At 38.6% G+C, this 23556-nt stretch overlaps 2 protein-coding genes across 5 annotated transcripts in view; one reads left to right on the top strand and one right to left on the bottom strand.

The window, feature by feature from the left end:
* The window catches only part of SPATA5 (spermatogenesis associated 5), a 332854-nt gene extending 319060 nt beyond the window's left edge, over positions 1–13794 (bottom strand). For all 3 annotated transcript variants that reach the window (XM_047718370.1, XM_047718369.1, XM_047718371.1), the window contains exons 1-6: positions 13564–13794; positions 8384–8505; positions 6975–7132; positions 2550–2608; positions 1313–1957; positions 214–343 (exon numbers count right to left, since the gene is read on the bottom strand). In XM_047718370.1, coding sequence (XP_047574326.1) covers positions 214–343; positions 1313–1957; positions 2550–2608; positions 6975–7132; positions 8384–8505; positions 13564–13726 — 1277 coding nt within the window. In that variant the 5' untranslated portion in view covers positions 13727–13794. The remainder of the gene's footprint in view (positions 1–213; positions 344–1312; positions 1958–2549; positions 2609–6974; positions 7133–8383; positions 8506–13563) is intronic.
* Positions 13795–13960: 166 nt separating this feature from the next.
* The window catches only part of NUDT6 (nudix hydrolase 6), a 52077-nt gene continuing 42481 nt past the window's right edge, over positions 13961–23556 (top strand). Inside the window, exons 1-3 of one of the 2 annotated variants that reach the window (XM_047718377.1) lie at positions 13983–14387; positions 17513–17716; positions 21866–21921. In XM_047718377.1, the coding sequence (XP_047574333.1) occupies positions 14153–14387; positions 17513–17716; positions 21866–21921 (495 nt within the window). In that variant the 5' untranslated portion in view covers positions 13983–14152. Of the gene's footprint in view, positions 14388–17512; positions 17717–21865; positions 21922–23556 lie in introns of both variants that reach the window. The other variant, XM_047718378.1, reaches the window with a different exon arrangement.

The raw sequence follows: 23556 nt of genomic DNA, 5'->3' as shown, positions 1-23556 counted from the left end.
TAAAAGCTCATCTAACTTTTCAAATACTTCCAGAGTACTAAACTTACTTTCAAAAATTATTTTCCAAACTTAATTTGTATACACAACCAAAAGCAAATTTAAATTATTTTCACATATGAAATATCCAGACAGAATGCTATGCAGTCATTTTTTTAAAATCACCTTTAAGAAGTATTTAATAACACTGTTTATTCCATTAAATTATGCACCTACTTGCTTATAATTTCAGGACCATTAATTACAGAAACATAGGCTCCGACTTCATTAGCAATCGCCCTGGCAATCATTGTCTTTCCAGTACCTGGCGGGCCATAGAGTAACACTCCTCTAGGAGGGGGAATTCCTAGAAGAAAAAGAAGAGAACAATGGATTCAGCATTACTAGGTTTCTTGTGTTATCATATGACTGCAAATGTGAGTTATAAAATATAAATTTACCTTGTATCACAAAACTAAAGTAAGAGTCAGACCTCCTGCCCCTGCCCCCCTCCTCCAAAAATGTACTAACTAGCCAAACACTGATCTCAAGAAATGACTTTCTCTCTCTCTCCCTCTCTCTAGACCCAACCAGGCTGGGAACACTAGTGAAAAACTGGCTGGACAGCCACATAATTGCTACGCCCCATCCCACACAGCACAGCTCAATGATCAGAACACAAAGCTCAGACAAGAACAAGGCCACCCAAAGCAAGCCATCAATCCTAATTTTCACCCAACTAGTCATCTTAGATTACATAAGCATTACTAGCAAAATGTCAGTCAAAGGGTTCATATATTTTTATATATAAAGATTCATGAAAAATGAAAAGGCAGAGAAAGAAGCACCAAACTGTAGGCATCAAATACATGCAGAGCATCTGGGCAGTTACCACACAGAGGTAGCCCTGAGTTTCCTTCAAGCCAATCACTCCCTTAACCACTTGCTTCAATGCAAAGAAATCCGCACAGAGTTATATTTCCTAACAGAGAAGTTTTATCTAACATATTTGAATGTTTGGTTTACTTCTTTGGTCATTACAGCTGATCTAGAATGACAAGATACTAATTCTAGATCCAATACAAACAACTGTGGAAGTATGCAATTAGAAGAGACAAGGCTGCAACTAACTCACATTACAACCTAAAGAGATTAAGCACGGAAAAAGGCTCACTTAACTGGCATCTCCCAAAGCAACTCACACCTCCTACCATACCTACCATTCAGGAAAGAAAACCAGGAAAAGAGGGTGAGCAATTATTACAGAAGTGGAATGTGCCAACTGCTTTTTGTTTGAATTTAATACTTCTGGTGCAATACACTGAAGAAATCATACCGTAACTCTTGAAAAGTTCAGGCTGTTTGAGAGGCAATTCGATCATCTCTCTAATCGCTTTCAGCTGACTACTTAAGCCTCCTATCATGCCATAAGTTACTTTGAAGTGGTCCTCTTGCACTTTTGAATTTGTACGAATCTTTGCAAAATTGACTCTTGTTGTTGAAGATATAAAATAAAAAATATCAGTGTTGCACTTTGTTCCCACACATGCTGACTTTAGCAATCTCTCTTCATTGACAAGTTGCTCATTTTCTCCTCTGGCTGAATTAAAACTACACTTAAGTCCTGTGACTTCCCCTAGTCCAAGTCCACTGCTGCTCCCAGGACTCTGTGTAACATCTGACAAAATGTCACTAGTTTTATCTAACATTTTGTCATCTACTGGTTTGCAGGGAGTACTGGTTGATGTTGGGTCTCGAGGCTCTTCCAGATCTAACTGGCTTAGCTGTAGGGATACATCCAGGGTACTGGTTTCTATGTTGGACTGTTCATAGGCCATTCCCTGGGCATCAGTGTCAGAGTCATTCTGAGGCCTTCTCAATATCATGCCATCTGTCCCTTTCACTCGCAACACTTGCAGTCTGCATGGTCGTCCGTAAAATGTACAATACAGAAAGTTGCCTGGTAAAACAATCTTGCCATCTAGAAAATAATTTTTTAAATATATGTGTTAGCATAACTTTTCACCCATTTCATGTTTAAACACAACTTATTCCATCTGTTAACAAAACTATCTGACTGAAAAGACTAAATCAAAGAGTATTAATAAAATAATTGCCATAAAAAGGAGACAATTCCCATTTGATAGAACACTATCTGGAGACAGAAGGACAAGATAATTCTTTAAAATTCTCCACACTCAATAAATCTAGGATTCTATCAACTATATCAACAAATAGACTGGCATTCCACATCCAATAATAAACGAACCTAAAATGGCACACCTAACTAATACTCCAAGATAACATTTCTCACTGGAAAGAGGAAGAGCTCAAGGGTTAAAAGTATCAGTTCTCCCACTGATTTTATCCATAGATAAGTCAAATATTCTCTTCAATGCTTAAGTGCCAATCAATTAATTGGGGAGAAAAAATTCCTGTCCCAAAAGGGCATTAATTCATTGAGAAGAACACTCCACATTATGTTGAATAAAAGTATGATTTATACAAGACCTCAAAGACACATTACTTTATTTACTGCTACTTTGCTTTTTACAATTTAAAAAACTATTTACCTAGCTTTCTCAGAAGACAACCGGCCAGTTGTTCTTCATTAATGTCCACATTTTTGTCACTATAAAAGGTGGAGGAAATAAAAATCAGAATTAAGTATACCAGAGACTAAATGTAATATAAAATTAGGTGTACACAGCTGTACTACAGACCTAGTCAAAAGAATAATTTACAAACTGGAAATGGTTTATACAATTTGGGAATAATTTATGCTTCTCAGATACTTCTAATAGCCATGAAAATATCACTTGCAATTTGGTATCCTAATGACTTAAATCAATGTTCTTTAAAATTTAGAGAACCATCCATTAGTGGATCATGAAATCATTTCAGTCAATCCCATCCAGCATTTTTTTTTATAGAATACAAAATGTCAAAGTACACCACACATAAAAAGGGAAAATACCGCTTAGAAAAGCATTACTTTCTTATACATACACATCTTACACACACACATCTATATACTCATGTATACAGCTACACACGTGAGTGCATATGTGCCCTGTATCTGTGGATGTATGCATACAATGAATCACAACAAAGTGTATTTTTTATTGTGTGTCATAGCCAAAAAACATTTGAAAAACACTGGCCTAAATTAATCATTCCCTTTCTGAAACTGCCTAGCTTGGAGAAAGGCTTTTATTAATAGCTTACTTCATTTCCTTTCTACAATTTATAAATCAACTTTAAGGAAAATTAAGTCCTTTATAGGATATTACCTGAAAAGGTAGAGATAAGAAAAAAGGAGAGTAATGGTATAATGGAATGTACTTCTAGAGAAAGGACATACCTTTCTCCAGAAAGGGAAATATGAGAACCCCTTCTCCTACTAATGACTGTCTTCCTAGAAGGCTGCTTGAGTACAAATAGGTATATCTAAAAATCATTACACTTGTAAAGAAACATGTTCTTGGAGAGTTCTCAGAATATGAGCATTTTTCCTTCTTCCCCACATGCAAGTAGCCCACATTAGCACAGGAGGCCTACAGTTGTGAGCTCTGCCAGAGATCAGTGGAGAAGTAATAGTTTAGCTCAGAAAGAGGTATATTAGCAGACCCATCTAGTCCAAATCTAAGCCTTGTTCTCCAAATACTGTATTAGCAAAAACAAAACCTATATAGTCAACTTCATTATTTCCAGATTCACCTACTTGCTAAAATTTATTTGTAACCCTAAAATCAATACCAGCAGAGCTTTCCTAGTCATTCATAGACATGCACAGAACAGGCAAAAAAATTCAAGTTGCTAAGCACTTTCCTAGCTGAAACCGAGAAAGTACTCTTATTTCAATTCTTTCAGAGATAACAAGAGGATGGAGAGTAGAGATAGCAGGAGGCAGTGCGGTGTACAGCAAAAAGTCCCAGCTCCTGTACCAGCTGGAGATTTGAATCCCAACTTTGACATCTGTTAGTGAGGTGGCCTCAGGCAAGTCACATAACACTTCTAAACTAGTGCTTCTCTTTTATAAAATAAAAAAGACAAAATCTATCAGAACGAGTTGTTTTAAGATTATAATGTATATAAGATAAACATATTTTTGTATATTAAATATGCACCAAACATATTAATTTTATTAATATGATTCATAATATACATTAAATATGTATTTAAATATAAACATGTAATATTAAACATAAACATATATTCCATGTATATGTAAACATACATACCCCTAGGAGCAACGGTTCAGTATTTGCTAATGTAGTGTTCACAACAATTTTATAGAACATACTGCTAATAATGAAAACTGACTGTATATTCATATAAAGGAGAGAGAGAAAAACAGAAGAAGGAAATTTCAAATCAAATATATATACAGACTATGTAGGAAACTGTAGCTCCTTAAATGCTAAAATTCACTTCTGTTTATAGAACTCTGAAACCAGTTATACTTACTTAAACCATTCCTATTTATTAAACTCTGAACAGAAGATACTTGCAAATGTGTATAAGAAAAGTAAAAAATACTTTAACAAGTTTTGCTTTTAAAAAAAGAATGGGTGCAGATAAAATCACTTCCACTAGAAGGAGCTCTAACCTCACTAATAAATCTTTCAGAAGCAATTGAAGGATTTAATCAGCAGAATAAAACAACTGATTTTTCTTATTGGAAATTAAGTTTCTTATCTAAACTCTGCTGCTGCATTTAAAACACAAGGGTTTTTTTGTTTTTGTTTTTGTTTTTGTTTTTTTTTCAGAAAAATTTTAAAAACCAAGCTTCCACCTGCTTTCGGCTTGGGTCATAATCCCAGGGTCCTGGGATTGAGCTCAACATCAGACTCCCTACTCAGTGGGGAGCCTGCTTCTCCCTCTCCTTCTGCCCTTCCCCCTACTCATGCTCTCTATCTCCCTCTCTCTCTGATAAATAAAGTCTTTAAAAAAAAAAAAAAAACAAGCTTCCTTTTAAAACATACAGTTCCTCTACAGCAGACAATCATTATCACCTAAGACTGCTGTGCCCTCAAGAGGTCACAAAAAAATCATCAAAAAAATCCAGTGAACTGATGACTGCAACCTGCAGCACTGCCTCAAAACAGTCTAAAGATTAATATTATTTCATCTGAATAGAACTACTACCTAACCCATATAATAATGGAGCCCATTTCCTCATCTTTAAGAAAGGGGCAATACGGGCATTTTGAAGGAGGATTAAATGAGAAAAGAGGGAAAAGTGTGTGTGCATGTGTGTGCTCGTACACAGCTGGTGCACAACACATGTTGAGTTCTCTTTAATTTTATTGTTAAAGTATTTAATTCCTCTGAAAAAAGTTTCCTGGCTTATAAATACACACACACACACACACACACACACGTATACATGTATACACATACATATATAGATACATATATATATGCTGAAGCTCAAGTTTGGAATCCACAAAAGTAGCAAAAGAAAACAATAAAATCAAGCTAATGAGGGGCACCTGAGTGGCTCAGTCAGTTAAGTGTCTGCCCTCAGCTGAGGTCATGATCCCAGCGTCCTAGAACTGAGCCCCAAGTGAGGCTCCCTGCTCAATGTGGAGCTGCTTCTCCATCCTACTCTGCCCCGCACCCCAGCCCCCCGGCTTGTGCGCCCGCTCTTTCTCTCAAATAAATAAATAGAATTTTTTTAAAAATATTTTATTTATTTATTTGACAGAGAGAGATCACAAGTAGGCAGAGGCAGGCAGAGAGAGAGGGGGAAGCAGCTCCCCGTCGAGCAGAGAGCCCGACAAAGGGCTCGATCCCAGGACCCCGAGATCATGACCTGAGCCGAAGGCAGAGGCTCAACCCACGGAGCCACCCAGGTGCCCCAATAAATAGAATTTTTAAAAAAAATAAAGTTAATGATTGTTAAATGTTTTGTGATTCTTGCATATAAAGTAAACACATCCCCAAAACTGTTAGTAAGGTAGTATTAAAGTATCAAAAGATTCTTTTTTTATAAACAAATTTTGGTAAGACTTGCATATGCAAACTGAGTTACAATCCTTTTAGATACAGAGTATCCAAGAGGATGAATGATAAAGGTTAACTATATTGATAAGGTGATTCAATTAGCCTTTGTTAAAGGACATTTCAAAAACTGATAGAAATAACTATTTTACTGGATTGAATAATCACAGAGTTAAAATATATAATCAGGTTACTTTGCTTGAAGATATTTGGTGTTTTTAAATAGTTATTTATTTGACAGAGAGAGCGCATGAGCACACGCACGAGTTGTGGGAGAGACTCTTCAAGTGGACTCCTCACTGAGCAGCAGAGCCCGTGGGAGGGTGGGGGGCTCAATCTCATGACCCATGAGATCACAACCTGAGCTGAAACCAAGAGCTGCAGGCTTAACTGACTGAGCCACCCAGCATCCCTGGAACAGTCTTGATTAAAACTTGTTTCTTGCCTATTCACAGTACTCTACTCCCTCCTTCACAACAGCCCTGATTACACTGTTAAGCAAGATGAACACCGTTGTTAAATATTCATTAATACTAACTCCTCTCGCCTAAAATATCAGGGCATATTCTAACCACAGGATACCAGAGAGTCTCTAGTCCATACGTTGGGTGGACTCATTTAGCTTGTGCTAATACAGCAGACTACCAGCCACTCACTGTGAGGCTATCAAGCACTTAAATGTGGCTGGTCCAAATTGAGATGTGCTACAAGTATAACACACACACTGGATTTTCGAGACTTAGTTTGAAAAGTATCTTATTGTTTTTTATAGTTACTATAAGTTAAAATTTTATGATAACTAGTTAAATATTAAATAATACTTAAATAATGATTAAATTAAATGTTAACTATTTCACCAATTTCATTTTCCTTCTTAAATGTGACTACCAGAAAATGCAAAATTGCATATATGGTTCACATTTGTGACTCTTGTTCTATTTCTACTAGGCAGCACTGATCCAAAATGTCACCAAAGAAAAGAGACAAACCTGAGTGCCAGGTCCATTTCCTCAGCCTGTAGCACAGCACCCAACAGAGGCTGGACTTGGATGGCATCACCAACCCTCACACCCACATTCTTTTGTGCCATTTCACTCAGGCCAACCTTGCCTCCAGGAAATCCTGCCACAGGCCAGGCCGTATAGACCTGCCCAGAACACAGGAAACAAAAATATGAGAAAAGAAATATTCACAGATTATCATTAATTTATAAAGCAGAAAAGTAAGCCCAGCTAATCATATGGCTCTGCAAAACACAGTCCTTAACCCCAAGGAGTTACAACCTGACAAGTTACAAAAAAACTTTTAAGATAAAAATTATATCTTCTTGTGAAGATTAGCAATGATCCCACAGTGAAAATGATTTGAATATCTGAAAGGTAATTTAGGAAAAGAGACAAAGGCATTAACATGTAATAAATAGAAAATAGAAAAAAATACTAAAGACAAACTAACTGCAAGGTAATCCGGCCTGAAGCATAAAATACATCCAGGAAATAGTGAAGGACCTGGTACAAGAACTTCATGAGAACCTGGATTTCATCAGAATTAAATGTTAAGGGACAGAAGCAAAGACTTCTAGCTCCAAATAGTGGGCTGAGCTCACATATTTATAGTCTTCCACAAGACACAGCAAAGGACTTTTTTTTTCTTTTTAAGAATAATGAAAAGAATGAAAGGTGTGCCATGAGCACAAAACAGCTTTTTTTTTTTTTTTTTTTTTTTTTAAGATTAAGAGCAGGAGAGCACAAGCAGGGGAAGTGGCAGGTAGAGAGAGAAGCAGGCTCCTGGCTGAGCAGAGAGCCCAATGTGGGACTCGATCCCAGGACCCTGGGATCATGACCTGAGCTGAAAGCAGTTGCTTAACCAACTGAGTCACCCAGGCGCCCCAGCACATAACAGATTTCAAATCATTTTCGGAGGACCTCGCTGAATGAGAGTACCCTGGCTACTGAAGCAGCAGAGGAAATGGCAGAGGCAGAGGTCGGCAGCAGGGCAGAACCAGGCGATATTCTGGGCTTTCAGCCTCAAGTATGATGAATAGTAGCAAGAACAAACAGCTGAAAACAGGAAGGGCAATAAAATATTTGTATACAGAAGAGATGACTTTCATACTCCCCAACAGCATTTCTGTGAAAAAAAAAATATAACTAACAAACTGGGGGGAATAGGGCAGATACTATGTGTGTCACTACCTCAGGAGAAAAGGCCTCTCTCTACATTATGACATTTATGGGCTGCTATTCCCAGGATAGTCACAGATATCAAAGGAAGGAAAAGTTTATATTGATGAAAGGATCTTTTAAAATATCGTTTTTCATTTATTACTGCTTTGTTGAAAATCATAGTAAAAAAATCTCAGATTTTTCTAAATTAAGGAAATGAAAAAGACTCTTACCTCTTGTTTTCCATCCAAACTGGTAAGCAACACTGGTCGACCTATACATATATTTGCAGATTTCATAGTGTTGAGTCCAAGCTGAACGAGGGAATTCTGGAATGTTTTAGGAACTTTGTCATCTACCAAAAGGGAAAGAAAATTATTTTCATACTATTTTATAGCTGAGGTTAAAGCCTGCTTTCTTTTGGTGTAAATAAAAATCTTCTAACCACATAACCACATGAATGCACTTACCATACCCTAGAGAAACCAGTTCCAATTCTTTTTTCTTTTTAACAAAAAGACTTAAAACCAAACCTTTTTGAGGGTCCACTGACTGACAATATGAGCGCCAAGTAAAAAAATATGTCTTATGGGATAGGTATTAGTTTTCCCCCTTTAAGAAAAATAAACTCTAATTTCTTTAAAAACTGAACATACCCGCAATAGTCTTTTCATATTCACATAGTAACATTTTGTACTACAGATTCTAGTTGAGTCAACTACTGGTATTCAAAGACTTGAGCTGGGAAACTGGCATTTAGTTCTGGAGGGTTAAATTACATTTCCACTTCTGATCCACCTGATACCAGTCAGATATTTTTCTTTTTTAATCCCAAGAATACGTGGGTAAGATAATAGCACAGGTCTTATTCCTTAGGCAAGCACAAACAGACTAAAATGACCATTATTGTTTTCAACTTTTGGCCACGAAGGGGACCCAGCTGGTAATACCTCTGAAAATGATGTGCTAACATGTCCACCCTGCCCCCTCCACTTCCTCAAGGTCCATATTTGGTCCTTCCTCTGATTCTTCCAGCACCCTATGCTGCCAAATATTAGCATTTATCATCATAATATACATTTGTTTTATAATCTGACTTTCTCCTAAACCATATGCTGCTTTGGGGCACAAACTGGGTCAAATTCATCTTTGTATCTCCAATGCCCAGCAGTGCATCAAATATAGAAGCAGCATAACAGGGGCGCCTGGGTAGCTCAGCCCTTAAGCATCTGCCTTTGGCTCAGGCTGTGATCCCAAAGGTCTTGGGACTGAGCCCTGCATGGGCTCCCTGATCAGCAGGAAGCCTGTTTCTCCCTCTCCCACTCCCCCTGCTTGTTTTCCTTCTCTCGTCTTTCTCTGTCAAATAAATAAAAATCTTTTTTAAAAATTTTAAAAAAGACGTTACATAATAAATTTCCATGAAATCAATGAACATAGTAGGTGACTACACAGTTTTTTTCTTCTCAGCACAAAATCCATGAAACACTTATGAAATTTTAGCCTGTCACAAGCTGTATTAGAAAATTTATTTTTAGACACATGTACCATAATCATAGTTCTCTAATATTAGCGTTCCTTAATAATAAAAACACAAATACTTTGTAATTTAAAAGGAACAAAGTAAATGAAAGCAAAACCAAGAACCATGTCTCATTTAATTATTTTTTGCCACTACAAAATAACTACCCCATATATGTATTTTCCTTCTGTCATCAGCTAAACAAATATAGGAAAACAAAGCATCTCATGGAGCTAAAATTAACAGTACTGAGCATTTATAAAATAAGCATATTTCATAATATGAAGCTGAAAAGAAATTCAACTTTTCTATGAGCATTAGGCCTCTTACATAGTTTACTCATCAATAACACCAAAGCATCCTTTTGGTGATCACATAAGGTTCAGTTCCTGCCACTTCTCTCTTCCTAAACCTCAATGAATTACTCTTCCCTCTTGATAAGTACCTCACAGATGTATTCAATCCTTGGCAAGATTCTAGGTTTTCTTCTCTTCCTTCCAGCCTGTCCTGCACATTCACTGTGCACCAGGGTTGGACAAATCACAAGTTCTCTAAATACCTCCACTTCCTCCTTATGAAAATCACATTCAAATTCTCATCCACTGGCCTTATTTCCTAAAATATTTCCATGTATTTTCTCACAGCATTCAAATCTATTCAAGCTGTATTCCACACAACTCCTTTCAGCAGTCCTCTTTGCTCCAATACTATACTTTAAAAATACATCTCAACATCCACTTTCCCCATTGGTTAACTATACATTTATTGAGCACTTCATGTGCCAGATTAGTAAAGGTAATTTCAAACAACCATCACCTCTTCATTGGTTCATCCAGCAAACATTTATTACATGCCTACTTCACAGCAGATAATATTTTAGGCACTAGGGATACAAAGTGAACAGAAGTGGATGGTCCTAGGCCTCACAGAGCTTATAATCTAATAGGATGAGAGAGTTATTAAACAATCACTTAGTAACTATGTAATTTTAAACTAAAATTAATACAATGCAAGAATGACTGAGAGTGCTGAGAGAGCCTATTAAGCGGAATCTAATTTGGAAGAAACAGAGAATGCTTCTCCAAGGAAATAATGTTTAAAAATTCAGATCCAAAGGAAGAGTAGGAATTAACAAAACAAAGAGGAAAAAGAAAATAATTCCTGGCAAAGAGAACAGCTTGTACAGAGAGGTCTGAACAGAGGGCAGCATAGTCCATCTAAGGAATGAGTATGAGCAAAACGTCAAGAGACAAGAAGGGGCCATGTAAGGAAGATCAAGATCTCCCAGGGCAGTAGGCTACACCAAGCAGCAGCTCGTTCTCTCTCTCTCTCATAAGTAAATAAAGCTTTAAAAAAATAAATAAATAAAATAAAATGTTTAAAAAAAAAGGAAGAAAAATCCAAGAAAAGATGTACAGCACAATGCTATACAAAGTGTGGTCAGCAAACTATTTGTTACTGTCATGATGGGGTAAGTACAAATAAGGGTTTAGAAGCTTTTATTACAACTGGACAGAGTAATCCTACATCTGTTGAATCTAATAAAAATTTCTATTTTTGAACTTATTTTTCTAGTAATTTCTTTTTACTGTATTTTACAACAGTGCTGTGCTATGACATATCAGTGAGAGAGAGAGAACAAGCTGAAGGAGGGGCAAAGGGAGAGGAGAAGCCAGGTTCCCTGCTAAGCAGAGAGCCCGATGTGGGGCTGGATCCCAGGACTCTGGGATCATGACCTGAGCCGAAGGCAGATGCTTAACCGACCCCTACATACCATATTTAGGGGTGCCTGGATGGCTCAGTCCTTAAGCAGCTGCCTTTGGCTCAGGTCATGATCCCAGCGTCCTGGGATAGAGCCCTGCATCGGATCCCCTGCTGGGCAGGAAGCCTGCTTCTCCCTCTTCCACCCCTGCTTCTGTTCCCTCTCTCCCTGTGTCTCTTTCTGCCAAATAAATAAATAAAATCTTTAAACAAACAAATACACACACACACACACACAAAACTTTACCTACAGAGTTTAAGTAGTATTGGTCTAGAAGGTGCCCAAACCAAGATTCATAAATAGTATAAAGTACAAATATAAATTCAAAAAATGATTAGAGTATAGACGGAAAACTCTGGACATTGGATGAACCTGCCAAAAAAAAAAAAAAAAAAAGATTTATACAGGGGAAAAAAGGGTGTTAGGACTAAGAACTGAGGAACATTTGGCAGCCAAGTGAAAATGAGCCTGCAAAGGAAACTGAAAATCTACCTACCAACGAAAGGATGGAGAAAAACTAGGAAAGTTTAAGAGCACATAGCCAAAACTTAAAGTGGGTTTTGTTTTGTTTTTTTAAGATTTCATTAGAGTGAGCGAGAGGGAGAGCACAAACCGGGTGGAGGGGCCAGAGGAGAGAGAGAGAAGCAGACCTCCTACTGAGCAGGGAGGCCAATGAGGGGCTTGATCCCATGACCCTGGGATCATAACCTGAGCCAAAGGCAGACACTTAACTGACTGAGCCACCCAAGCACTCCCCAAAATTAAAGTGTTTTAAGAAAAAGGAAATGGTAGACAATGCCAAAAGTTGCTGAGAGGTCAAGTAAGGGAAGTAAAGAAAAACTGTCATTTATATTTATGAACATGGAGATGATCAGTGACCAGGCCAGGGATAGTTTCCATAGAATGATGGGATACTGTCAAAACTTGAACGTCAAAATTTTAATAGACTAAGGAGTAGGTGAGAGATGAGGAGAGAGACTACTCCATTTATGAAACTTGGGAATGAGGTACACCTGGCTGACTTGGTCAGCAGAGCCTGCGACTCTTTATCTCAGGTTTTGAGTTCAAGTCCAACGTTGGGAGATTACTTAAAAATAAAATCTAAAAAAAAAAAGAAAAAAGAGAAGAAATTTGGAAATGAAAGGATGGAAAGAGGTAGGGTGGTGGTAAGAAGAAAACGTGGAACTTTTGTTTTGATTTAAGATCTTAGAGAAATCGGCAGGTTTAAATATCAATCGGAAGGATCCAGTTGAAAGAGATTAAATACGCAGGACAGAACAAGTTATCCTCTGATCCTTAAATGAGACTGAAAACACTGTGCTAATTCTAAGATTGTCATTAGAGTGTGCATTAGACATAAAATTCTTGCCCCCAGTTTAGCTGGTGTTCCATTTTTTCAAAGCTATGACGCCGTTTCCACACATAGAAGCTTTAACAACTAAATTTTCAGATAAATCCATTCTCCTAACTCAAGGGAGCTCTGAACTAGGATAAAGGCTTTAAAGTCAAATTCTGCCTGCCAGTTGGCACCTGTGGAACCTGGAGCCAATCACATTAACTATTCTTCCTCTCTCAAATAGGCATAATAATACAGCATCCATCTTCCAGGGCTTCTATGAAGGTTAAATGAGATATGTATGTGACATACCCAAACTACTGACAACAATACTATGTAATCGGTAGCTCTTATTAAATACTAGAATCTGTGTAAAAGAACACATCCTGAAGTCTTTCATTCTTGGAGACACATTAATCTCTCTTAGGAAAGATATATCCACATCTTTACTGAACTGTTTAGTTTTCTGGTATATATATCCTATGCTCGTAGCTTTAAGTAATTTTACAGTTAAATGTGCTGTAAATCTTAAACGAGGAAAAGTTGTTTCAAGTTCAATTTACAAATTCAAAACAATTTACAAAAGTGATGGAGGGACTTATCCACGGATAAGCCGTTTCGGCCTAACTTCTCCAAGGCAGGCACGACTTCGGGTGTACAAACTTGCGTGCCACTGTCACACCTCTGTGTCGCCCAATTTTCAAAAGCCTCAGCACCTTAAAGGCGGCATCACCTAAAGGTCTACGTCTTAAGCTGCCGCCCCTCCGTCTCAGGTCTCCCACCCAGAACGCTTTACCCTTTTCTAAGAAGTTGGTCACAACCAGAATCCCGGCCGTTGCCGCCGCTCCTGGCCCAGCAGAAGATGCCGAGGGCCCCAAAAAAGAGGAAGCAGAAGAGGGCGAGGTTGAAGCATTGTCTGCGCTTTGATTCAGCCGTTTTCTGTTCTTCTTGGTAGACATGATCACAAGGCAGCCTAGGAAAGGCTGCCGCAAAGCCGGCTCAACGTGCTCTTGTCTCTGGAAGAAAAACTTCCGGGGCAGAAGTCAACGAGACTCCGCCCTCCACCGTAATCCCCCAACTGGAGCGCAGTACTTCTTCCCGCCTTTCCTATCCCTGACAAACGTCTGTTGACTTAAACTAGAAAAAGAAAGTGGTGGAAAAGTTTCTCTCTGGCTTTCCTGGAACCGGGAAAATTTCTGAGAGGAGCTGGTGGACAGGACTTCGCGGTTACTTCGATATAGCGCCGGGGAAAAAAAAAAAAGTTGTAACGTTAGCACAACTTTCGGCTGGCACTCTTCTAATATTTACGGGAGCGACCTCCGCTCTGGGAACTCAAAGGAAACTTGATTTAAGAGCCAAGCTAGCGGTGGGACGCCGACGTGTAAATGCCGCCTCTAACTAGCGGAAGTTTTCGGCGCGCAGTGCTCCTGCGGCTCTACAGCACAAGGCTGTTGGCCGGGCACCGCGGGGCTTCGGGTCCGGGTTGCAGGTGGGACCCCCCCGCGGGAGCGGAAGAACTGCGGGGAGAGCTGGACAGATTCGGGGGCGTCTCGGTGCGCCTGGCACGGCTCGGCGCCTTGGACCGCCTGGACGCCGCCTCATTCCAGAGGCGCTTGCAGGGCAAGTGTGCCTGGGCCGTGGGGTTCCCTGGCTCCGGAACCTTTCTAATAAAGTAACCGGGGCCCCCATCCACCTAACACGGTCTCCGTCAATCAAGTACCGAGTCCTAGGGAGAGAGGGCAGGCATGACCCGTACCAACTTCCCCTGTTTCCTTCTTGTGCCCTTTGCTGGGAGGTTTCTGAGGCACTTGGTTGAAATTGTAACTATCCCAGACTTGCTGATCGGCAGCCCTAGTTTCTGATCAACTAGTGTGTGACCTTCGGCAAGTTCTGTAAACTACCATTTACCCTTCCATAAAACCGGTTAGTAACGCATAGGATTGCTGGGGGTTTACGTAGGGTAATGCATATAAAGTGCTTAGCTCGGCCTCTACCACATACTTAACGCTCAGTAGTGTTAATATTTACCGGGACTTAGTTCTGCGGGGCACTTTGCCCGAGACAACGCTATACGGGTGGTGAACAATGAATGGACCAGAGTGGTCATTTTTGTACACCAATTGGGTCAGGCTGACGCATCAAGAACTGGAATTTGCTAGAGACAAAGCACCAAATCTTTTATGATTAACCAGGGAGGGTAGTGGGCGCTTTCAGTCTTCAATAAGAAAACTCTGCTTTCCTTGAACTTAAGTCTAAAGATAGGAAAGACAGCTTAGATGGAGGCGCTTTCACTTTGAGAGAAGCCGGGGATTTGGTTCAGAGTTTATCAGACTGCCCCTGAAGGTTCTTGAAGGCCTAGCACGGAAATTCAGCATTGGAAAGATCCTGTCACTCAAAGAAAACTTCAGATAATGAGGAATATGGCAAATGAGCATCTATGTAAATATAATTCAGCTAGTTCATTCTTTAATCATTCTCCTACCCAAACTACTTGGCTCTTCACCGCATTTTCTATCCTACTTGTGAATAATTGCTGACTCCAACAGTATCAGCCATAGAAGAATCAAGCGAATGTTCATCCTCTAATATATCTACCGATGTGTGGGAAGACACAGGTGTTTATTACACAGACTTGTTACTTGTCAGTGGCCAGGTGGTTAAAGCACTTCCTTAGTCTAAAAGGGAAAGCATGGGTGTTGGGTTTAAAGTCACACATCAGATTTCAAGTCCTGGGTTCTGACCGGTGCTTAGCCATTAGGCAAACCACCACTAAAAATATTTGCCTCTTAGGTTGCTTAGGTGAATAATGCCAACCCTAATTATTTTACTGGATACATGTGGTGATCAAAGATAAATTTTAGGAAACTAATTTATAATCTACATAGTGCTATATACTTTTTATAGTTTTTTAAATACAATATTTCATTTATGAATTCCTATTGCTAGACACTTAAGAACTTCACAAATATTAATTCATTTAATCCTCATAACAACCCTGAGGTAAATACTGTTACCTTTATTTTAAAGGTGATGGTACTGAGGCAAAGGGAGATTAATTTCCCTTGGCTCTGGAATCTGTTCTTTTTTTTTATATAAAGATTTTTATTTATTTATTTGACAGATATCACAAGTAGGCAGAGAGGCAGGCAGAGAGAGAGGAAGGGAAGCAGGCTCCCTGCTGAGCAGAGAGCCCCATGCAGGGCTCGATCCCAGGACCCCGGGATCATGACCTGAGCCGAAGGCAGAGGCTTAACCCACTGAGCCACCCAGGCGCCCCTGGAATCTGTTCTTAATGCATTATGCTGCCTCTAAGAGCTAGTGCAAATTTTGTTATTAAGTCAAACTAGCTTTTCACTTGATTAGAATGATTAGGGAGGATATGGGAATTTCCTGGGGTCATAGAAATGTTCTGTAATCTGTATTGGAGTGTGTTACACAGGTGTATGTATGTGTCAGAACTCCTTAAATGTACACTTAAGATTTGTGCCCTTTATGTAGTTGTACATCAATTTTAAAAAGACTTAAATCAGAGAAAGAAATGGGTGAGAAGGATCTGACTCCATAGTCCCAAATCAAGCAGTTTTTATGAAAGGCTCCCATATGTTTGTCACTGTATTAGACCCCTGCCTTTTAAAGAAGTAGAGAACATGGTCCTTAACAGGGAGTCACTGCACAGCTGGAGAAGAGAAGAGGCGGAAAAAGAAATTAACCATTAAATGAATAATCCAGCCTTCCCACCACCATACATGCACACAATTTGCAAGATTATTATAAAGATTAAATGAGGTGATAGATGGAGAAAATGACCTGAGAATACTGCTGTATTCTTCACCCATAAATTAGGGGCGATAATACTTGCCTTTCAGGCTGTGAGAACTTAACGAGATAATATATATACAGTGTCTGGAACTTAGTGAGGACCAAATGTTGGCATCTTTTTCTTCTGGTTCAATCTTAAGAGAATTTACAGAAGTCAAAACAGAAAAATCTACGTTCATCTTGGTATTATTTATAAAGTAGAAATAATTTATCCAGGAGTAAGAGGTTCATTAAGTAGTTTTTGGTGTACTTAGCTGAGGAAAATTATACAGTCATTAAAAACTTATGTTCCTTACAAATTTTAATGACAGCAAAATGTTTATAATAAGTAGTAAAAGATATGCTGTAAATTATATATGGTGTGATGTCAATTCCAAAATTATATTCATGGGTGATCTCTGTCAAATAAATAAATGAAATCTTTAAAAAAAAAAACCGTAGAGTTTTAACTACCTTGAAATTTATAAGCCAAAAAAATTATGACAGAACTCTTAAAGTGTAAGTAGAAGCCCATAAGAGTCATTTATAAAGATTAAAACTAAGGTTAAAAGGAACAGCAATTTATTTTGTTTAAATCAAGTTTTTTTGTTCATTCTTCAAATATTGAACACCAGTTATGTGCCACGCAGTGTGGCAGGTGATATGAATTACCAACTCTATCCTCAAGGAATCCAGTCTGCTGGAAAAATCCGGTAACAAGGTACTAATTACAAAAAAAACCCACAAAAAACATAGTTCCTGTACTGGTGATATAAACAGAGCATTTTAGGATTCCCTTCCCCCAGCCCTTCCTAGCTAATGACTAAGGGAGGTGGATGTTTTAGGATGGCTTTTTGGAAGGGGTGGCACCTGAGATGAGTTTTTTATTTCTTCCACTCTTTTCACTGGAAAATGTTTACAGATTTTTATCCTCATCTGCATTTTAGCTGCAATACAGCAATGGAGATCAGAAGGTAGGATAGCGGTATGGCTGCACATTCCCATCCTCCAAAGCCGATTTATTGCCCCTGCTGCTTCCCTGGGTTTCTGCTTTCACCATGCAGAATTGGATTCATCCACGCTGACACTGTGGCTGGGAGAGGGACCCAGCAGATTACCAGGATATGCTACACATCAAGTAGGAGTTGCAGGTCAGTTTCAAACTAACAGTAAAATTGACCTTTTAGCGGTTTCGCCTAATTTTTTCTTACAGCTAAGTGATATTTTATTCATGTGTAACGAACAGCTTGATCTTTGGGATTATTAAGGAGTGCTTTAAACAGAAGAAGTTTGTCTTACGAATCAGCAGAGGGCAGCACACCAAGCAAGTTTGGTGTTTAGTTTTCCAGAGGATAATTTTCAACATTTTTACATAGGTATTTGAACTTCAGTACTCAAATATTAACACTGAATTAGGATCAGGAGTAAGTCATTATGGTAAGACATATTAGAACTAATTATGTAAGTGTGTTAAGTACAAGATAACTTTTAGGTGAAATTTAAGGTAAAGGAAAGCAGATTTTTTATTTGGGCATTACTTCTTAAGGATATTTACATTAAGTTATGGTGTGAGACAGTTGTTGAAGATACACAATTTAAGTATATTACAGACTTTTCAAGCCACTGATTAACTCCAAAGATGTGGTCTTGAGAAATTTGCTCCAGGTTAAGACTGGACTTCTCAAATTGTAGGGTGCATCAAAATCACCTGGAGGACTTGCTGAAAACACCCTGCTGGGCCCCACATCTAAGAGTTTCTGATTCAGTTAGTGTGGGATGTTGCCAGAAAATTTGCATTTCTTATAAATTCTTTGCTGCTACTGCTAATGTTAATTCTAATCCCTGGACCATCCTTTGAGAACCAGGGCTAAGAAAATTCTTAGACTTCCAGGAAAAGTGAAATAGTAAAGACTCCTTATGACTTAAAGCAGTATTATATGTAAGCTAGTAACTAATAATTTTATTTGCCTGCATACAACTTACAAGCATTTTCAAAGGTAGTTTGCACCTTTGAGGTTAAAAAGGAGTGTTCAAGGATGCCTAATGTTTTCTGTACCCATGATCTCACTCACTTTTAACAAATAGAGACATAGAAATTTCCATTCTGCTCTACTTCAAAAGACTACTTGGCAATTTGATGACACCCTCACACTTCATTAGAAAGTCATGCAATTATCAATTCATTGGTACAGACTTTTAAATTAGACTTTTAAATCCAGTTATTACTACAGAATTAGTAATATATGCATAAAGAGTATACTATGAAGCCCTTGTTTGTAACTAAATACTGTAGTATGTATTATAGATAAGATACACCGTAGGAGTTCAGGCAATGAGAGATCTGGAATTTGAACAGTCTTGAAGTATAACTAGGATATGAAGTGGCTATTGGGGTGGCAATGAAATCATATAAGAAATTGTTTTGGAAAGGTATAGCATCTTTTAGGTGAAGGGAAAATAATTGACATTTATTGTTCTAAACAACAGGAGGTAGGTATAGCAGATGAACATATCACCACAAAAACACCATTCTGGCATATTGATTATTTTGAGCTCGAGAAACACTAGATGCAGGGAGGGTCTTTTTTTTTTTTTTTTTTTTTTTTAACCTAAAAGCAGAGCATAAATTTTTTGTACCAGGAAGAGGAGACATTCTTATAGAAGATGGCGAGCTGACACCAAGTCGAGTCTATACAAATAAACCTTATTAAAATGACCTTTGTATCCCTAATTTCCCCCCATGTATGTCCTAGTCATTTTCCCACCATTTACCTCCCTTATCCCAACCCCCTTTTTCTTTTGTCTTGGCTCCATAATTCATTGCTCTTTGTTAAAATGATATATATATGCCCTTGGGCTTAAACACTTTTTTGGGATTTTCACTCCTTTTAATCATCTTTCATCACCACCCAGTCCATGTAAATATAATAAATTTTAAAAATATGTATTTTTTTTTCTCCATTAATCTGACAGAAGACATTCTGTCAGCTCAGTTCACAGCCCTAGATACATAACTTAAGTGGGTAGAGGAAAAATCTTTCCTCCCCTATACTGGAATGGAGTGAGCTATGGTTTTGTTACTGTTCTTCACACACAGTGAGCTTGTGTCTGCCTCAGAGCTTTAACATCTATTGACTCCTCTTCCTGTAATGCTCTTTGCCAGGGCTCTATCTATCTCTTTAGAGCTGAAGTTTCTGCTCCAACATCTCAAAAGTCTCCTGACCTTCCTGTCTAAAATATAGTCCTCCTGCATGCCAATCTCATCATTCGTGGCCCCTTTATCCAGGTCTGTTTTTCTATATAGCACCCATGACAATCTAAAATTATACCATGTACTTAATTTCTCCCACAATAATATAAACTCTGTGAAGGCAGGTATTCTGTCTTTTCCACCACTGTCTTGTCAGGTTCAAGACATTGTTTGGCATAAAGTAGATAAATATTTCTTGAATGATTAGATAGCTCTTCAGGTGGAAACTCAAGTCCCCAGAGAGCACAGTTGTGTAGGGAAGGGACACAGTTGCATAGTGAGAATACCAGCTCAGAATCCAAACAGTTTTAGGGTTGTGTGACCCTAGGCACTAAAAATGATACCACTCACATGAGTATTGTGAGGAATACCTGAGATAATGTACATAAAGCACTTAGCACAGTACCTGACTAATCATAATAAAATAATAATCTCTCTTTAATCCCTGATCTCTTTGTATTTATTTATCTTTTAAGTTGTGACCAGCAGGGGTCGCTCGCATTGTGCTTTAGCTTTGCTGGTTTTGTCCTTGAAGTATTTTGCTCTTGTTTATAATTCATTAGGGAAAATTGCAATTTGAGTAATCACAAGTTATTAAAATTTAAGAGTAGGTTTTCTTGGCATTTCTTTGGCATTCTAACCCTTATAAAGTCCAGTTAAATTATAGTTTATGCTTTCTAATGGAAGCCAGCATTAATGTTAATTATATCTCACTTAGTGGTTTTCCTTTTTTTAAACACTAAAATGTGCAGTTTTCATTTCAGAGAAATTTGTCCTTCCTTGTGTTATATATACCTATACCTTTCTGTATTTTATTTCTACATAGCATTGTCTCCTCATGTTCTATATAATTTGTTTTCTATTTGTTACCTTCTCATATGCACACCAGAATGTAAGCCCACTGAGGATAGGGAATTTTGTTTTGTTTACCACTATATCCCTAGCACCTCAATAAATGCCTGACATATAACAGGGGTCAATTACTATATAAAGAACCCATAAGTATTATATATAGGAACTCAATCTTAAAAGAGTATGTAAAATATATCTTTTTAACAATATTTCCTCATATTATGCAAATATAAATATTTTTAAATTATAGCATTTAAAGGAGTTAATACAAATCATTAAGGTATCATTTATATTTTTGACCCAGGATTGTCCAAAAACTAATAAACCTTCTTTATTTGAGTCCCTAACATCTAGCCAAATGTGTAGTATGCTTGGCAGTGTGTATACTGAATGAATAAATGGAAGGATTAGAACTTAGAACATATAGGGCGCCTGAGTGGCTCAGTGGGTTGAGCTGCTGCCTTTGGCTCAGGTCATGATCTCAGGGTCCTGGGATCGAGTCCCGCATCGGGCTCTCTGCTCAGCAGGGAGCCTGCTTCCCTCCCTCTTTCTCTGCCTGCCTCTCTACTTGTGATCTCTCTCTGTCAAATAAATGAATAAAATCTTAAAAAAAAAAAAAAGAACTTAGAACATATATAAAATAAACAATTATCCCAAAGCAACATATTAGTAAGTTATAAAAGTCATATGCACACATGATAAAAAAAATACATACATGTAAGTGGCTTCAGGGAGATCCTGAACTGAATGTTGAGATAGTTGAGACTTAGATTATCAGGGGCACAACCCATGTTCTATACAAGGAATAAAAATGAGAATAGAAAAGTCACTTCATTTATTCAATAAATGTTTTTAAGCACTTAACATATGACATTAAAATAAATGCTACGGAAGGATAGAAAAATTAATTTCTTTATGTACCATCAAGAATAGATGATCTAGAGAAGAAACTTATGGAACTGGTTATCCTACAATTTAGCATATGCTAGAACCATCATTAGTATTCCAGGTTGTTAAAAGAACCTGAGAAACTGATCAGTTTATTGCTGGAGAGATTTTAAAAGTGTCCATGGATGAGGTAGTAATTGCTCTAGGCCTTCCAGGATGGGTATGATTTTGATGACCACAGATAGGCATATGGGAGGAGTCCAAGGTGAAAGAAATATTTCTCAATTATCTTTTACTTTTCCCCCAACAGGAGCTGTATTTGATGAAAATACTGGAAAAATATTGGTTGTACAAGATCGAAACAAAGTAAGTTGCCTCTGCTTTTTAAATTTTTTTTTAATTTTAGTTTAATTAACCTACAGTGTTGTATTAGTTTTAGTTGTGCAATATAATGATTCAGCAGTTCTGTATTTTCTCAGTGCTCATCACAGTAAGTGTACTCTTAATTCCCCTCCTCTGTTTTATGTATCCCCACACCTACTTCCCCTCTGGTAGCCACTAGTTTATTCTCTGTAGTTAAGAAACTGTTGTTTTGTTTGCCTCTTTTTTCCTTCAACCATTTGTTTTGTTTAAGTTGCTTCTGCTTCATAAATTGCTTTCTAAATGTTCAGTTCTCTCTAGAGGAAAATCAAATACAGAAATTTTTATATGCTCAAGGAATTACAGAAAGATACTTTAAAAGTTCTTTCTAAGCAGTTGTGGATCAGGATTTTTTTTAATTCAAAAAAATACCTATGGAGGGAGGAGTCAAGATGGCAGAGAAGTAGCAGGCTGAGACTACTTCAGGTAGCGGGAGATCAGCTAGATACCTTATCTAAAGATTACAAACACCTACAAATCCAACGGGAGATCGAAGAGAAGAAGAACAGCAACTCTAGAAACAGAAAATCAACCACTTTCTGCAACGTAGGACTGGCGGAGAAGTGAATCCAAAGCGACGGGAAGATAGACCGCGGGGGGAGGGGCTGGCTCCCGGCGAGCGGCGGAGCAACGGAGCACAAAATCGGGACTTTTAAAAGTCTGTTCCGCTGAGGGACATCGCTCCAGAGGCTTAACCGGGGTGAAGCCCACGCGGGGTCAGCATGGCCTCAGGTCCCACAGGGTCACAGAAGGATCGGGGGTGTCTGAGTGTCACAGAGCTCACAGGTATTAGAACGGGGAAGCCGGCTACAGAGACAGAGCCGAGGAGTGACTCTCAGCTCGGGGTTACCTGGAACCGGAGCAGGCTCGGTCAGCTTGGAGCGCGGCCGGAGGCCAGGGTGGCGGGAGTCATTGGGCGCTGTTCTCTGGGGGCGCACTGAGGAGTGGGGCCCCGGGATCTCGGCTCCTCCGGGCCGGAGACCAGGAGGCCGCCATCTTCATTCCCGCCCTCCGGAACTCTACGGAAAGCGCTCAGGGAACAAAAGCTCCCGAAAGCAAACCCAAGCAGATTACTCAGCCTGGCCCCGGGTAAGGGCGGTGCAACTCCGCCTGGGGCAAAGACGCTTGAGAATCACTACAACAGGCCCCTCCCCCAGAAGATCAGCAAGAAACCCAGCCAGAACCAAGTTCACCTACCAAGGAGTGTAGTTTCAATACCAAGGAGAGCAGCGGAATTCCAGAGGAGGAGAAAGCAAAGCATGGAACTCATGGCTTTCTCCCCATGATTCTTTAGCCTTGCAGTTAAATTAATTTTTTTTCTTTTCTTTTTCAATTTTTTTTTCTTCTTCTGCTAAATTTTTTTAACTTTTACCCTTTTCTTTTTTAACATTTTTTAACTAGTTTATCTAATATATATATATATATATTTTTCCTTTTTATACTTTTTCTTTTTTGGTTTTCTTTTTTTAATTTTTTTTTCTTTCTTTCTGAACCTCTTTTTATCCCCTTTCTCCCCGCCCCCACGATTTGGGATCTCTTCTTTTTGGCTAAAGCATATTTTCCTGGGGTTGTTGCCACCCT

Source organism: Lutra lutra, chromosome 2 (assembly GCF_902655055.1).
Source record: "Lutra lutra chromosome 2, mLutLut1.2, whole genome shotgun sequence".
NCBI classification, from domain to species: Eukaryota; Metazoa; Chordata; class Mammalia; order Carnivora; family Mustelidae; genus Lutra; species Lutra lutra.
Note: the sequence above shows the minus strand (reverse complement) of the source record. Positions and strands in the feature narration are given on the sequence as shown.